The sequence below is a fragment of the Pelobates fuscus genome, chromosome 4 (genome assembly GCF_036172605.1).
Source record: "Pelobates fuscus isolate aPelFus1 chromosome 4, aPelFus1.pri, whole genome shotgun sequence".
NCBI lineage: Eukaryota > Metazoa > Chordata > Amphibia > Anura > Pelobatidae > Pelobates > Pelobates fuscus.
The window spans coordinates 145,784,524-145,802,766 of NC_086320.1; the positions used below are offsets into that span (position 1 = coordinate 145,784,524).

The following is an 18,243-nucleotide window of genomic DNA, read 5'->3' on the forward strand; positions in this document are numbered from 1 at the left end:
AGCATCTATCCGTAATGGTTTATTTTACATGGTAAATGCAATTAAGTGCTTGTCTCAATTATATTAGTAATTCTAATGCACAAATTGTGCTTCAGATTATTCACTGGTTCTTGTTTTATATGGTTAGAATCTGTATTCCTTTCATGCTATTCTTCCTTTTAGAACAGTTGATTGATATAAGTGTTTTTCAATCCAATGGCTAAGCTAAGTCCAAACCATTGTGACTAGAGAAGTATAGGAACCCTGTATGCAACTGAGTGGGGCACATTAAAAAAAAAAAATTAAAGTGTGGACATGTCACTGCCACTTAAGGCCACCACCACCCACCCACACTAAGCCAGCAGTTGGGGGCCTTTAATAGTAAAGGCTCCTTCTCTGGCAACCACCGATTGGTGGCAGGTTTGTCCCTAATTATAATATTAAAGAGGGGGAACCTAATGTCCACATTCAGCTCCATCCATGGGCAGCAAGTGTAGTGTCCAATAATAGCCAATAAGACTACTACCTGTTATAATACACATACACACCTTCAGAAGTCTTATTTCTTCTTTTCTTCTACCCCAAAAAAGGGGCAACTAAAATGTATTAAATCACGACATAACAAATCAGTCTTTATTTTTTCCATACATTTGTTGTTTTGTTTTTTTAAACCCTGATTTGAAAAAAAGGACTTGAAAATTCAAAAACACAACTTGATAAAATGAAACCTTCTCTTGAGACTTGGCCGACAAGCTTCTGCTACTCTGTGTAAATCTAGCAGTGTGGGTGCTTCCCTAGGATTTAGTAGGAACTGGGCTGTCCAGGTGCAGGTCAAGGACAGCAAACTGTGATAAGTGCTGGAAGGAAGTGATCTGAGAGAGATTCCCCTTCACCACCTGCAATCAATGCTTGGATTGCACTAGCAGATATCTGAAGTCTCACTGGGACTCACTGGAGGCAGTTTTAACCTTGCAATGTAACTATTGCAGTTTCTCGTAAGACTGCAGTGTTTTCAGATGCAGGGTTAAGGGGAAAGGCACATTGCACCAGATCACTTCAATGAGATGCATTGGTCTGGGTGCCTATTTTTTTTAAAATGAGGTGTGTATATTGCTGTATTGTGCTTGTTATTGATGGGTGCTGCAGATGCTTTGTGACGCTGTATTGGTGTATATGTGGACTGTTATATTGTATATGTTCATAAATAGATTGTTGTATTGTATATGATACCTATGAATATGGGCTGTGTATGAGGGCTGCTTGTGGAATTGTGTGTGTGGATAATGTCGCGTTGTGTGGGTGTGTATGTGTCTGGGGCTGCTTGTGGAATTGTGTGTGTGCATGTGGATTGTAAGTGGTGTTGTGGGGACTATTTGTATGAGAGTGATGCATCTTCTGCTCCTCTGTGCATATTGAATAGTGTGGGTGGCTTCCCTGGGGTCTAGTGGGGACCAGGTTGGCCAGGTACAGGTCAAGGGCTTTAGCTGTGATAGCTGCTGTGAGCTGCTCTACTCCAGTGTGGATTTCCTTTCACACATGCTATAGGTTGCTGTCCCCTGTCCTAGACCAAAGAAGAGGTAGACCAAATGCTTGGTGGTACTATGAATGTGTTTGCAGAAGATCATGTGGACTTTAAGAATAGGGGTCTAGCTTTGGAGTTAAACAGTGCTCTTTATCGCGGGCTGTTAATTTGAAACGCATGGAAAACAGTCAACTCAAGCTTGCATTGATACTTTTAACTGATATTTTTTTTCTTGTTGGAGAACGTGTTCAATAAAGAAATCTGTTACAGGCCCTTAAGGTTCTGAAAAAAAAATACAGTGACACCTCGATCACATTAAATCATGACTCTTTTTTTATTGTGATTTAAGGCATTGTCATGATGTAGCTGTCATGTTGCATTGTATACTGTTACCATTGCATATTGGTCTGTAAACTGTACAGAGTGCAGCAACAGCTAAAACTGCTACTTCCTTAAAAGAAGACCCCATTATTTTTTAATTTTTTTTACATTTTAGTAGATATACCCCCAAAGAAAGCATGCATGCTTACTTTTTTCCTGTTTTATTTGGGTGTATGTAAAAAATAATTGGATTGCAAATGTTTAAGATCTTTAGCCTTTGCAAGCACTCCCCTCTTTCAGTCTCTGCTGGGTAATACACCAATCAGAGGCTTCTCTATGCTAGAGCCGAGAGCTCACGTGCACAATCACTGCTTTTAAAAGCTTGTCAATGAGCTGTAGTACACCTTATTGAGAACGGGTGGGAGACAAACGCATTCTGGTCTAAGATGCCTGTCACTTCTGTTGGCTCTGTGGAGCCTTAGAGAAGTGAAAGAAAACCTCCATGGCTGTGTGGCTGCCCCCAATTATACCCGTGCCTATTTCTATTGAAATCAGCACTTTTTAAACTATCAGAAACATGACACATTCCAGGCATTACTTTAATCTTGCATTTATAAAGAGCTATCTAATGGTTACTGTAAAGGCCAGTAGAAAGGTGCAGACTACTTTAATCCAGCCTGCATTTCCTGGAGTCCATTATCTCAATTATTCATAATGGCACATTAGGAAAAACATGTTTAAATTGCTAATTACAGCTTTTTGATCATTATAATAAAACAGATATTAGTGTATGTAGAGTAATTTACATTTCACTTATTTTTAACATAAAGACTGCTAAAAGAGAATATACTTTGCAGGTCAATTGTCTCTTAATATGACCAAAACCCAGTTTTCTTATTTAGTCTCTGAGTTTGTGTTCCCAGAATTGTATGTCGGCAGGCAATACGTTAAGACTCAACCGAAATCTTAAATTAAAATGAGGAGTTGTGGTGATTTAGGATAGACAAAGAAGCAAAGTGGGGTTATCTAACATCTCTAATCTTTTTATGGGGTATTTGCATTTTTCTTTATTTTTGTGGTGTTTTCACTTGACCGATTCTGTCCCTCCCCCTCTATACACTCACATGAGTATCATCCCGTATCATTTGATGTGTTTCTGTATGGATATGGCTGATCAAACAAATGTTACTTACTATATTTCCTTCTTGTGTGTATCATATGTGATTACATTACTGTAAGCTGCAATCCCTTGGTTTTACCTGGACATAATCTTAAAGGAATATTATAGTCCCCTAAACAACTTTAGCTTAATGAAGTAGTTTTTGTGTGTAGATCATGCTTCTCAAGTTTTACTGCTCAATTCTCTGCCATTTAGGAGTTAAATCACTTTGTTTTGGTTTATGCAGCCCTTGTCACACCTCCCCTGGCTCTCATTGACACAGCCTGCATAAAAAAAACTGGTTTCACTTTTAATCAGATGTAATTTACCTTAAACAATTGTATCTTTCTCTGTAAATTGAACTTTAGTCACATACAAGTGGCTCTTGCAGGGTCTAGCAAGCTATTAACATAGGGGATAAGACAATCTAAAACAGAACTTGCAATAAAGGAAGGATAAACTGTAGATGACTTTTTACAGGAAGTGTTTAGGAAGGCTATGCAAGTCACATGCAGGGAAGTGTGATTAGGTTTCATAAACAACGTGATTTAACTCCCAAATGGCAGAGGATTGAGCAGTGAGGCTGCAGGGGCATGATCTATACACCAAAACTGCTTCATTAAGCTGAAGTTGTTTTGGTGACTATAGTGTCCCTTTAATACTTGAGTTTATACTAGACAGACGTGTACAGTACTCTCTAATAGACCCCAGTTACTGTCCAGAGGCCATGGATCAAATACCTAATTCAAACCAAAGCCGTGACTTTTGCTAATAGTCAAGTGCATATAAAATACGGGCCAAGAAAATAAAGTTGAATGGGAAGATGCAGTATATTTTCTGGTTAACCCTTTAGTACCAACAATATTTGTCATCAGTCTATAATTTTATGAAAGGCCCTTCTATTACAGTTAATGGAAAACATTTTTTACATTTAGATAGATGTACTTCCAATGAAAACATGCATGCATATGATTGTTTTTTTTTTGTTTTGTTAGTTTTTTTTTTTCTCCATTGGGGATATATCTAAAAAAAATAAAAATTGCTTGCAAAAGCTATAGATCTCTTGTCTGCAGGCATTGCAAGCCTTATTCCCTTCTTTCCCATCCCACACGTTTGTGGCTGTCCAATCAGACTTCACAATGCAGCTCAATGAGAACCAGGAGCGCTGCACAATTGTTTCTTCTTGAGTTTCTCCACTGAGCTAACCAAACCAGCAAGTAACAGGTCTTTGATAATAAGGGCGTTGTAACAAGATTCATTTATAAAAGTAACAATTTCTATTGACATTTGCACTTGTAACGTGAAAAAAAGAGGACACACTATTCACACAACACATTTCAGAAAACTAAAGTGATTTGTGTGTGAAGTGTCCCTTTAAGCATTACCTTTTAGATTTGTGTTTTGTCAAACCCTGGTCTAGTTCACGGTTAATGCCACGTTTCCTTTTATTTTTCTTCAATTGTAGATACAGATATATTGATTCTTGTTATAAGCTGTGTAACTCTTTAACTGTTATAAAAATCTGGGCAATATAACCATGTTTAGTGTAAGCTTAACGTTTAATCATTTTAAACCTCTCTGCTTTCCCTAGAGGTCATAAGAGAAAGCTGGAAGATGAAGAGGAAGATGATGGCAGTGAATCCAGCAATGAGGACGAGGAAGGTAGCAGTTCTGAAGCTGATGAAATGGCAGCTGCTATTGAAGCTGAACTCAATGACTTCATATGACACTCTGTTCCCACTAGGGAAATGTTTAATCAATCGAGGACATGCGGTCATAAATGGACTTTTGAGTCACCCTTACAATGTATGTGTGATCTTATTCTTTCTGTATTTTATTATATTTTTCATTTTCCGGAGACATATGTATATTTTGCTGGTTCACAAGTTTGTCATTCTACACATCTTTTGATTGTTTTAAATTTATTTTACTAAAGAAAATGCACCATTTTGTTTTTTTTTGTTTGTTTTTAGAAAATGGAAACCAAGTATTAATGGGAAATTGTTGTGATATGCCAAAGACATGTAATGCTCTTCTCTGAGCTCCATATAGTAGGAAAGATTTTATTTTATGATTTTTTGGGGGATGGGATAGGGTCTCAAAGTGGCTTGGGGGAATATCACACCATCTCTGGACAAAAACCCCATAGTGCGTGAGAAAATAAATAGCCTGTAATTGTGCGCTTTTCACATACATGCAAGATACAAGATAAAACATTTTTTTAAACGAATACAATATATATTTGTATAGATATAGAGAATGTGATCAGAGGCATTGTAAACTCTCGGACATCTTCCTCTATGCTCTAGTTTGGATTTGTTAGAAGAGCAGTGTGTAGATTTTTAACCTTGCCTCTCCATAAGCTGTTGTAGCTCAGTGCTCTACTGCCATGGAGAACGTCTTCATGCATTGTGCTCAGACAGAAAATGAGTGCTAGCTTAAACTGCAATAGGATTTTATTCAATTGAGAGGACTAATGTAAAGTTTTTGTATATTCTATTTCATAAATGAAATCCACAAAAAAGATTTTTCTTTCATTTAATAAAAAATCCATTTTGTAGAATTTTGTTGTTTGTCTTTTTTCCATTACCATTACCATTTAGATTGAAAATATCAGTTCATTCAGATATATATATATATATATATATATATATATAGATATACAAATATAGATACAGTTAGATAAATAGATATGTGGGAGGGGTACACATAGGCCATCAACAAACCCCTCCCACAACTCCATGCATTTTGCCTTACATTTGTGTCCGGGATCATTGCCGCAGCTTGACTGTGGTCTATCCGAAGCTTTTGCACCCGACTAGGCAGCAGCTCTCTTTCCAGGCAGGTATTGTCCCCTCTGCCTATTCCACTGCAGCTCTGCGTACAGTGATTATAGTTATTGCCTTTACAAAGGCAATTGTGGCACTCAGGCCTAGCTCGCTTGATTTATCCCAGGGCTAGAGTGATCCTGCAACCAGCAAACTGGTCTGAAGACTCTGTCACTAGGATCCCTAAAAATCCACACAGGACACAATTTCCCAAGGAATGAACATACTATGAGCCCATAGACTCATTACATGTAGATTGCTGTGACAACTTAAATAAAATACAAATAACCAAATCATAGCAGACAACCTACAGAAACTTATTATAACACAATTTGTAAAGTAACTTTGTAAAGTAATAAAATGTGAGCAGGATATTGCCTTGCTGCAGAGGGATTTGGATAGATTGGGGGACTGGGCACTAAAATGGCAGATGAAATTTAACGTAGAAAAATGCAAAGTTATGCACTTCGGGGTTAAGAATGCACAAGCAATTTACACCCTAAATGGTAGTGAACTAGAGATAACCACACACGAGAAGGATTTGGGAATTGTTATAGACAACAAATTAGGCAGCAATATGCAATGTCAATCTGCCGTTGCTAAGGCCAGTAAGGTTTTGTCATGTATAAATAGGGGTATAAATTCTCGAGATGAAAATATAATTTTGCCTCTTTATAAATCGCTGGTAAGACCACACCTTGAATATGCTGTGCAATTTTGGGCACCTGTTCTAAAGAAGGATATCATGGCACTAGAAAAAGTGCAGAGACGAGCTACAAAATTGATAAAAGGAATGGAGCATTTTAGTTATGAAGAAAGGTTAAAAAATTTAAATCTCTTCAGTTTGGAAAAACGGCGCCTTAGAGGGGATATGATAACATTATACAAATATATTCGGGGCCAGTACAAACCATTATCTGGAAATCTATTCATAAACAGGGCTATACATAGGACACGAGGTCACACATTTAGGCTTGAAGAAAGGAGATTTCATCTAAGGCAAAGAAAAGGTTTTTTTTACAGTAAGAGCAATAAGGATATGGAATTCATTGCCGGAAGAGGTGGTTTTGTCAGTCTATACAGATGTTTAATTTGCAATTGGATAAATACTTGCAAAAACATAACATACAGGGATACAATTTCTAATTAGTGGGATAATAGCTGCTTGATCCAAGGAGACATCTGACTGCTATTTTGGGGTCAAGAAGGAATTTTTTCCTAGTTTGTTGCAAAATTGGAAGCGCTTCAGACTGGGTTTTTTGCCTTCTTTTGGATCAACAGCAAAAGCATATGTGAGGAAGGCTGAACTTGATGGACGCAAGACTCTTTTCAGCTATGTAACTATGTAACAATTACCTATTTATAAGAGGGTGGCGAAGATGATAATTAACACGATATATGTCTCCTGCCTGCAGAATTAGCAATTGCAAATCTACCCGAATATGCAAATTGCAAGCCTTGCTATTCATGTAGTGCATATAGCTCTTGCTGCAACCAACAGAGGGCACTATACAGGCTCCATAGCCAAATCCTTAACCCCTTAAGGACCGAGGACGGTTCAGGACAGTCATCGGCATTTTTGCATTACCGACCGGTGACGGTCCTGAACCATCCTAACGGTCTTAGTTACTTACCCGATCGCCGTCGTTCTCCCGGCGGCGATCGGCGGTGCTCCCGGTGTGGGGAGACTGTCTGCAGCCCAGACAGTCTCCCCATGGTGGATTTGGACCCCTGGGACCATGTGATCGCTCAACAGAGCGATCACATGGTCACAATAGGTGTCCATGTGTCTGCCTGCAGGGCGACTGTCTGTGCTGACAGGTAGTCTCCCTGCTAGTGTAAAATCATTTAAAAAAAAAATAAAGTTAATGTTAATAAAAAAAAAAAAATTATATATGTGTATATATAAATGATATATAGACATATATTATACCTATATAATATATGTCTATATATCCTATATATGTCATGCTAAGTGTATTTTTATATTAATATGTACATATATTAATATAAAAATACACTTGTAATTAAATTACACACGTATATATCATATATTGTATATACCGTATATACTCGAGTATAAGCCGAGTTTTTCAGCACATTTTTTGTGCTGAAAAACCCCAACTCGGCTTATACTCGAGTCAATAGTCTGTATTATGGCAATTTGCATTGCCATAATACAGACAGGGGCAGTGGGGGCTGCAGAGAGCGTTACTTACCTCTCCTGCAGCTCCTGTCAGCTCTCTCCTCCTCCGCCGGTCCGTTCAGCTCTTCTGTCAGCTCACAGTGTAAATCTCGCGAGATTTACACTGGGAGCTGACCGAGGTGCTGAACGGACCGGCGGAGGAGGAGAGAGCTGACAGGAGCTGCAGGAAAGGTAAGTAACATCTCTCTGCAGCCCCCACAGCCCCCTCCTACACAGTGCCCATCCACTGGACCACCAGGGAAGGAGAGCCCTGGCCAGCTAGCAAGCAGGGAGGGGGGACGAAAAAATTTATATATAGCAATAATAATAAAAAAAATAAAAATATTAAAATAAAAATAATAATTAAATAAGAATTATAATAAAATAAAAAAATAATAATAATAAAAAAATTTAATGAAACAAAAAAAATATTAAAATAATAAAAAATAAAAATGCCCACCCCCCACCAAGGCTCTGCATCACACTCTGCATTACACACACACACACACATACACACACTGCATTCATACACACACACACACACACACACACACACACACACACACTGCACTCATACACACACACACTGCACTCATACACACACACACTGCACTCATACACACACACTGCACTCATACACACACTGCACTCATACACACACTGCATTCATACACACACACTGCACTCATACACAGCATTCTCATACACACACTGCATTCTCATACACACACACTGCATTCTCATACACACACTGCATTCATTATATACACACACTGTAAATAAATATTCAATTAATATAATTTTTTAAGGATCTAATTTTATTTAGAAATTTACCAGCAGCTGCTGCATTTCCCACCCTAGTCTTATACTCGAGTCAATAAGTTTTCCCAGTTTTTTGGGGTAAAATTAGGGGCCTCGGCTTATATTCGGGTCGGCTTATACTAGAGTATATACGGTATATATTATTATAAAATACAAATAAGTAATTTAAATTAAATTAAAAAATGTAAAAATAATAATAAAAATCAAAAAAAAATTATATATCTATATGAAATTTTATTCGAACTGTATTTTGATATTAATATATATATATTTATATCAAAATACACTTGGAATTAAATTGTATATATATCTATGTATATATAAATAAATAAAAAGAATACGAAATATATATATGTCCATATACAAAATTACATAAATAATTATATAAATATACATGTAGACTTAAATTATATAAAAATGCATATATATTTAAATTCTACGTGTGTATTTATGTAATATTTTTACATAATTAAGTAATTTTATTGATTGCAATTTGAGGGACCTGCCTGCAAACCCAGGTCGAAAGTCCAGAGAATTTAATTTGCTAGCACTGTATTTTACCCTGTAACGTTCTACGACACCCTAAAACCTGTTCATGGGGGGACAGGGACCTGGTCAGCGCCGCTGCCGATTAATATCGCGACTGGGCTCCCGTAGTATGGGATGCTGTGAGGAAGTGATGGACGGTCACTTCCTCCCAGCTTCATACTGAAAATGCAGCGCTGGAGGGAGAGAGGCAACAGCCGGAAGTGAGCAGCTCCCACCACACACACACCAGCCTCAGCCAGCAAGTCACATTCCTGCAGCCAACAGGTATGCTAACAGGAGGGTGACTGCAAATTAAAAAAAAATGACGTGTGTGTATCTGAGTGTCAGTGTGTATATCTGTGGTTCACTGTGTGTATCTGAGTCAGTGTGTGTATCTTTCAGTGTATCTGTGTGTTAAAGGACCACTCTAGGCACCCAGACCACTTCAGCTTAATGAAGTGGTCTGGGTGCCAGGTCCCTCTAGGATTAACCCTTTTTTTTTTATAAACATAGCAGTTTCAGAGAAACTGCTATGTTTATACTGAGGGTTAATCCAGCCTCCAAAACCTCTAGTGGCTGTCTCATTGACAGCCGCTAGAGGCGCTTGCGTGCTTCTCACTGTGAAAATCACAGTGAGAGCACACAAGCGTCCATAGGAAAGCATTGTAAATGCTTTCCTATGCGACCCGCTGAATGCGAGCGCGGCTCCTGCCGCGCATGCGCATTCAGCCGATGACGTTGCAAGGAAGAAGGAGAGGAGGAGGAAAGCTCCCCGCCCGGCGCTGGAGAAAGAGGTAAGTTTAACCCCTTCCTCCCCCCAGAGCCCGGCGGGAGTGGGTCCCTGAGGGTGGGGGCACCCTCAGGGCACTCTAGTGCCAGGAAAACAAGTGTTTTCCTGGCACTAGAGTGGTCCTTTAAGGTGCGTGTGTATGTCACTATGTGCATCTGACAGTGTGTATGTGCCAGTGTGACCATGATGTGTGGGAAAGGAAGAGACAGTCACGTATGCTCCTAAGGTGACGTCACTTCTGCCCTTACCATGCCCACACCTCCTGTCTCTTCCTTTCCCACACATATCATGGTCGTCACTTCCACCCTTGTCATCATTTCCTTCCCCGCCCCTGTCATGGCTGCCTCCATCATGAGGCCTACCCCTATCATGCTCATCCTATCTTAGGATATGCGGTTTTCCTTGAACTCTATATATTATGAACAAAAAAGTTACGATTACTAAAATAATCCTGCTATTTGTTTCCCTGTATCAGAAATGTGTCTGTGACAGTGATAGTTGATGATGAGGAATATATATATATATATATATATATATATATCGATTCACGTGTAAGTAACAAATTTGTTTTTACTTTGTGTACAAAAAATTGATAATATGCTGGAAAAGGGTTATCTTAAAGAATATTTACTCAAATAAATTTCTAATAAACAAAGATTCCTTGAACAAATGGTAATACAGTTAAAGGATTGGTCTCAAAATTTTTTGATCTAATTGAAAAGGAACCAGAAAACATTATAAGCCTAACTATTTACAAATGGAATAAGGATTTAGATACTAGCATAAACTATGAAGGTGGGAGTGTGCTCCAATCTGTCTTTATTGGAAAATGATAGCCTTCAAGATTAAAAAAACTGATTAACATAAACGTTGACGTAAGCCCAGATATTTTATTATTGCATATACATATAAGTCGAGACTTTGGGCATTATGATGTATTGATTCCACATCTGTTACTAGCAGCAAATACATTAGCAGCCAGAAACTGGAAACCGAAAAAGGTAAATCAATGTATAGCTATTTATAAAGCTTAACAAAAATCTCCATTATCTTTTTCATTTATTTCGCAGAAAAGTTATTTGTCTATTTTGTATGTTTTAATACATTATCAGTGAAGAGTAAAATAAGTTTTATCCCTTTTGCGAGACATAAAATTGTGATAATGTATATTTGTGATGTATGTAAGAATTATATTTTGAGCTATGCTATATATAAAAATGAATTTAAAAAAAGGAGAGAATCAGGGATAGCGTCTGTCTCCACAGGCAAAAGTCTGTCGTGGGAGATGTAGTGGGTTAGCCACTGCGGGATACCCACGGAGTGAAGCGTTCGAGGCCTGTTCAGACAGATGTGCTTGTTAGCCTTTTATTATTTTTCTATAGGGAAAGCATAGGGTCAGTTAATAGTTGTTGTAAATGGGCTATTTGCGGCCTCCATAGCGGAAGAGAATCCTACCTACCTCCTCATTTCTACCTGGTCTTGAATGCTGATGGATCCTTATTCTCCCTCCCCATCAGTCCTACAGATCTCGTCACCCTCATTCTCTCCTTTACCACCCTCCCCCTCCAATCCATTTCTCCCGTCCGCTCTTCCTCCCTTCCGCCCATCCACCACTCTGCCCACCTCCACTGCTACATCACCTGTCTGCTCCCCTGCCTACCACCTCCTCTTACTCTTTCCACCGATCCCTCCCCTTTGTCTGTCTCCCCTCCTACTGCTCCTTCTTCTCCTCCTCCCTCATCTCCTGTCCTTCCTACTCCACCTTCTCCTCCTCCTACTCCTCCTGTCCTTCCTACTCCACCTTCTCCTCCTCCTACTCCTCCCGTCCTTCCTACTCCACCTTCTCCTACTCCTCCCGTCCCTCCTACTCAACCTTCTCCTCCTCCCACTCCACCCGCTACTCATTCCTCCATCTCCCCACCACCATATCTATATCCTTTATATGCTTCCTCCCTTCTTAATCCCTACCCATCTCCTCCGCCCTATCCGTGCCCCGCCCTGGCACCTGCCCAAATGGCCTGGCCATTCTCCTACCCTTACCCCGCAACTCCGCCCTATTCAGCCACTTCCCATGTACCTTCCATTGCCACACCCCCTACCCCGATCACGCCTACCCTGCCTCAACCTGCTCAAGTCGTGCCCACATCCAATATGGCAGCCCCCAGTGGTGTGGCACCTCTAGTGCCGGTCCTAATAATTCTTGCTCCTCATGATATTCTATTCAATATTGTAAACAGCCAAAGCACCTTACCTCTCTAAGACATTTCCGTCCACAGACAACTCTGCCTCTACCTGACAACATCATATTTGCTCCGGTCGTTCTTCTGCCACTTCCCAGGGGGGAATACCACACTACGAAAAATAATTATTCAGACTGGTGGAGGTAAGCCTCATCATGACAGACCTGGTCTGGGGACTCTGGAAGTAAGAAACATGTGTCATCACTGGGAGGTGGCTGTCCCTCATGTTTTCTTCACTAAGTCCCCAGAAATCTCATGAAAGGAACTTGAATAGCAGCTCTCTACAGAGGGGGGGGGGGGGGGGGGGTCAACAAGAGAACTGTGAATAGACAGACAAATACCCTCAATATCACACAGAAATAGTTGAGGATACCTCTCCTACTGCTCCTCATGGTCGCTTTGAACAGATGAAAGAGGAAAAAATACACCTCTCAACAGTGCATGCAGTAGCTTTGCCAGATCCTGACTCCACTCTGTTTGTGGATAGCTTTAGACTTGCGGATGAAAAGGGAAGGTACCAAACTGGATTTGCTGTTGCTACAGAAGATCAGGTACGTCAAGCATCTTCACTTTCCTCACCCACATCTGCTCAAGACGCTGAATTGACAGCCTTCTCAGTGGTATGCAAAATGTCTGAAGGAAGACGTGCTAATATCTACACTGACTCAAGATATGCCCTGGGTGTGGCACATGATTTTGGATCAATCTGGAAGACAAGAAGATTTCACACAGCGACTGGCACGCCAGTTAAGCATAGCACGGCTATTAAGAAGTTGGTGAATGCCCTACTCCTTCTGAAGAAGTGTCCATACTGAAGGTGAAGGCCCACGGAAAACTGAATTTAGAAGAAGCACTACTCAGCCGACCAAGCTGCCAAACAAGCCGCAAGTGCACCAAGGGAAGTGGACAGAAGGGTGTCCGCTAAAGAAACTTCTATATTCACCATGAAGATCCTATCTACAAATTTCAAGCTCCTAAAGGAATAACAAGCAGCTGCTGACCCTGAAGAAATGCAAAGCTGGAAAACAGAAAGGGGCAACCCTTAAAGACGGGCTGTACTCCAACACTCAAGTTTTGTTTACCCAAAAAAAACATGTACTGGACAGTGGTCCAGTGGGCCCATGGAGTTTTATACCTATCCAAGACCCTCATGAACTCTTTGATCTATAAATACTCTGAAGCACCTAGAATTACTCCTCTGATCAACAGTAACTGCCGATCCTGTGTCATTTGTGCCGAGGACAACTCAGGCAGAAAAAGGAGGAAAGTCCTAAGCATCTAGCTAAACTTCACTATCCCTTTCAAGAATCCAAGTGACTATATCCAGGTGCCAGAGAGTTGCCGGTTCAGATATGCAATAGTTATAATAGACATTTTGTCAGGATGACCAGAGGCCTAGCCGGTCATCAATGTGACGACCAAGACCATATACCCAGTAATGCATCGTGAAAGTTGCAGAGATCACTCAGTGGATTCACCATTCCAGATTCAAGACTCTCTCTGCAACATGGGAAGTAACATTTGTTGATCTTGACAAACCTTTGATTCTAAAGGAAAAGTTACTTAAGAAGATGTCAACAAGTAGGTGTTTTGATGGCCATAATAACGCCTGACCACCTGCCATCGATGGAAAGCCGAGGACCCCAAAAAGGAGACCTCGTGAAGCTAAAGAGATTCAGACGCCAAGCTTCTTCAGGATTATCTGCCCATCTTGGGTTTGTGGTGATATTAATATTGACTAAATGATTTAAGTCCACCTACACTGACATAGCATGGGACAGGTTTCATACTATGATGAATAAGTAAATGTGCCCTAGCCAAGGTTATTATGTCCATACACATAATACATGACAAGGTACTCTTGACACACCACATTCATGCTTCAGAACAAAAAGGAGCACCCCTGTAAAAGACAGGTTGACCTGTACACATATATATATATTGATGCCATAGGTGTGCCAAGGGGGGTACCAGATGATTTCACAGTAAAAGACGAGGGTTGAGTCCACAACCATCACTGCTAATGATATTTTGTACTATATTTATTACATCCGACTGCACTTTGCAATAACACCAAGTTAGCGGTCATGGGGTTTATGTGTCTTTGGGCTAACAAGTCTTCTGATATTAACAAATAAAGTTTATCTTTTAGTAACTAACATTTTAAGGGGGGACTGTTGTAGAATTATTAGGCCTCATATAAAAATTGTCTTTAGGCCTCATAAAAATTGTCTTAAAGAATGCTTTGTGCTTTGTTAGAAGAAAGTGTGCGTCAGCGGAACCATAGATTCCTGTTGAATGAAACATTGTAGCAACTAGCTTGCATGTTGGTCTTAATAAAATGTGAAGTTATTAAAAGCCTTGAAAAGCTAACCTTGAAACTAACAGTGCCAAACTACTCAAAATGGCTGCCAAAGCACCCCTCCCATCGAGTGAACACCTCGTGCTAACAAGATGGTGCTGGAATCCAGGGGAGAACTTCATGAAGACAGTAATGGCATAAGATGGCACACCCAGTAGGGCATGCTTTGAATGAACCACCTAACACTTAACCAATTACTGATTTATAATTCTATGTTATCTTGAATTCTTTAGTGATGTAATAATGCCTTTATAAGGGTCTGCGCACCCATTTTCTGGGCTCTAACCATTAAATTTCCTGAAGTTCTTTCATTAACCGGAACCCTGTGTCTCAGTGTGAATTTACTTCTGCGTGCACGCAACTTTATTATTTTTAATTTCGACAGGAACAGATAGTCATTCAAACTTATTGGTTTGCATAAAAGAATATACTACACCAGTGTGTGTACATGTCTGTGTGCCAAGTTGTGTTCATGTGTCAGTTTGTATCTTTGTGTCTGTATGTTTATGAATGTGTGTATATGTGAAGTGCGTTTGTGTACATCTGTGTTAATGTGTAAGTATGTATGTGGCAGTGTATGTGCATACATCCCAGCAATCAAACACCAACACAACATGCAAACATTACATACAGAAACACCCCTTAATTCAAACTCCAAAATTATATTCGAACACCAATACTACACACATGCATTTAAAAGCCAACACTGCATCCAAAAACACCCCTACACGCAAATGCAATGCAAACATTACATACAAACACACCCCTGTATTAAAATGCTAAAATTATATGCAAACACCAACTCTAAACACAAAAGCACACCTGCTGCTAAGTACTGCAATCTGTTTGCTTTCTATAGAAATATATCTACCAAAAAACAAAATTTGCAAAAAAAGAAAACATTACCCTCTGCTAATTAAAAGGTTTGTGTTATTTTTTTTCGGTGGGGGTGGGAGGTGTTCTACGATGTTGGTACACTATGTTGAAGGGTTGGACAGGAAAAAATAATTGGGAACCCCTGTGGCATAGGGTATTGATGCATGCAGTATGTTGCCAAGCATGTTGGTAAAGCACATCACAGTATGTTGTAGAGCAGTGGTTCCCAAACCAGTCCTCATGGCCCACCAACAGTCCAGGATTTATGTATTTCCTTGTTTTATTCCAATGGTACTAACAAAACCTGGACTGCTGGTGGGTCTTGAGGACTGGTTTTGGAAACGCTGTTGTAGATTATTGCAGTGTATTGTTGGGTGTAGTAATATAGAATATTACAGTAAGTAACGGTACCAAGTGCAGTATATAGTATTCAGAAAGTTGCCGAATATAGTAGTATGGCTTTTCGCAGTATGCAGCAGAGTATAGTATAGCAGAGTATTGCTGTATGTTGCAGAGTATCGTAGAATAGAGTATTGCAGTACACCAAGCATGTCAAACTCGCGGCCCACAATTAATATTTTTGCGGTCTGGCGAGCCACGAGTTTCCCATGCTTACTAAAGCAGAGTAGGCGCAGGTGCCTACTCTGCCAAAGTTACCCAGCCGGGGCGCGTGCTTTCTATAGTGATGCTAGGTGCTTAAATAAGACGTAATTACGGCACCCTGCATTACTAAACTGCGCTTGTGTGGGAGCAGGAAGACTGAGCTCCTGAGAGATGATCAGGTAGAGGGCCCACACCAGCTTCCAAAGGTAGGGAGCAATAAATAAAACAATGTGAGTGTGTGCAAGAATATTTAAATGTGTGTGTGTCTGTCAGTGAGGGGGGATTGGAGTTTAGTAGAGGGGGGTGCGTTTTTTTTTATTATTATTATACTGTACTTTTTAAAACAAACATTCGTTTCTATGAAAATGTAGGGTTTTGGGTTTTTTTGCGGCCCACATAAACTTAAACCTTGTTTGTGGCCTGTGCTAGCCTTTGAGTTTGACATGTTTGCAGTACACAGTACATTACAGAGTACAATGTTATAGAGTATTTACCAAAGTAAAAAAGTTCCCTATGTATATTATATATATGTAAACAAATGGAGGTCATTTAGTTACTCCAATGGCCACTTGAGGGAATGCCCACCTGCCAACGTCAAGGCAGACCCCCCTAGACGGGTCCTACTCTGACCCTTTACCTTGCTTCCTTGAGCTTCTGGCAAAAAATATCTCCAATAAGACAGAAAGGGGTATTTTTTTTATACACCCCTATATACTTGTTAACCCTTAATAGGGAACACATGGGATGTGCGGCAGCATTATAACCTAGCTGTGTGATACAAAAAGTTAATACAAATACAAAAAAAAAAGTGCTGCGCTCATTCCCATCACTCCTGGGCGGCAGCAACGACTACAGTGCACATCAGCTAATAAATATAGTAAAAAACAAATAAAAAGTTACCTGCACTCTCTCCTTAATCCCTATGTACCGTATATACTCAAGTATAAGCCGACCCGAATATAAGCCAAGGCCCCTAATTTTACCCCCAAAAAATGGGAAAACATATTGACTCGCGTATACAAGACTAGGGTGGGAAATGCAGCAGCTACTGGTAAATTTCTAAATAAAATAAGATCCTAAAAAAATTATATTAATTGAATATTTATTTACAGTGTCTGTGTGTGAGTGTAGTGTGTGTGATGCAGTGTGTGTTTGTGTATGTGTTGCAGAGCCTTGGTGGGGGGTGGGCATTTTTTAATTATTATTTTAATTGTTTTTTGTTATATTATTTTTTAAATATTTTATTTTATTAATATATATATATTTTTTTTCGTCCCCCCTCCCTGCTTTATACATGGCAGGGAGGGGGGCTCTCGCTCCCTGGTGGTCCAGTGGCATTGGCAGTTCAGTGGAGAGGGCTGGCAGAGAGCGATTCCTTACTTCTCCTGCAGCTCCTGTCAGCTACCTCCTCCTCCACAAAAAATGTGCCGAAAAACTCGACTTATACTCGAGTATATATGGTATATTTAAACAAATGGAGGTTAAGTTACTCCAACGGCCACTGGAGGGAATGCCCGTCTGCCAACGTCAAGGCAGACCCCCCCTAGATGGGTCCTACTCTGATCCTTTACCTTGCTTCCTTGAGCTTCTGGCAAAAATATCTCTGAGACAGAAAGGGGTATTTTTTCTATACAGCCCTATATACTTGTTAACCCTTAATAGGGAACACATGGGATGGGCGGCAGCATTGTAACCTAGCTGTGTGATACAAAAAGTGAATACAAATACAAAAAGAGGTCCTGCGCTCACTCCTATCACTCCTGGGCGGCAGCAACAACTACAGTACACATCAGCTAATACATATAGTTAACATCAAAGAAAAAAAGTTACCTGCGCTCTCTCCTTAATCCCTGTGTATATTTAAACAAATGGAGGTCATTTAGTTTAGTTATAGAGTATCTCCACAATAATAATACCAATATTTTATTTTGGAATCACGGTGAAGTGCGCATGTCATCTTTTACCAGCGTTTGATCAAATGTTGACCATTTATTCTCACAGAAGTGAGATATGAGACTAGCGACTGCC

The 18,243-nt window shown here is 39.9% G+C and overlaps 1 protein-coding gene across 2 annotated transcripts in view; it reads left to right on the top strand.

Annotated features, from left to right (window-relative positions):
• The window catches only part of CTDP1 (CTD phosphatase subunit 1), a 128,941-nt gene extending 123,397 nt beyond the window's left edge, over positions 1 to 5,544 (top strand). For both annotated transcript variants that reach the window (XM_063451658.1, XM_063451659.1), the window contains exon 13: positions 4,573 to 5,544. In XM_063451658.1, coding sequence (XP_063307728.1) covers positions 4,573 to 4,708 — 136 coding nt within the window. In that variant the 3' untranslated portion in view covers positions 4,709 to 5,544. The remainder of the gene's footprint in view (positions 1 to 4,572) is intronic.
• Positions 5,545 to 18,243: the final 12,699 nt, after the last annotated feature.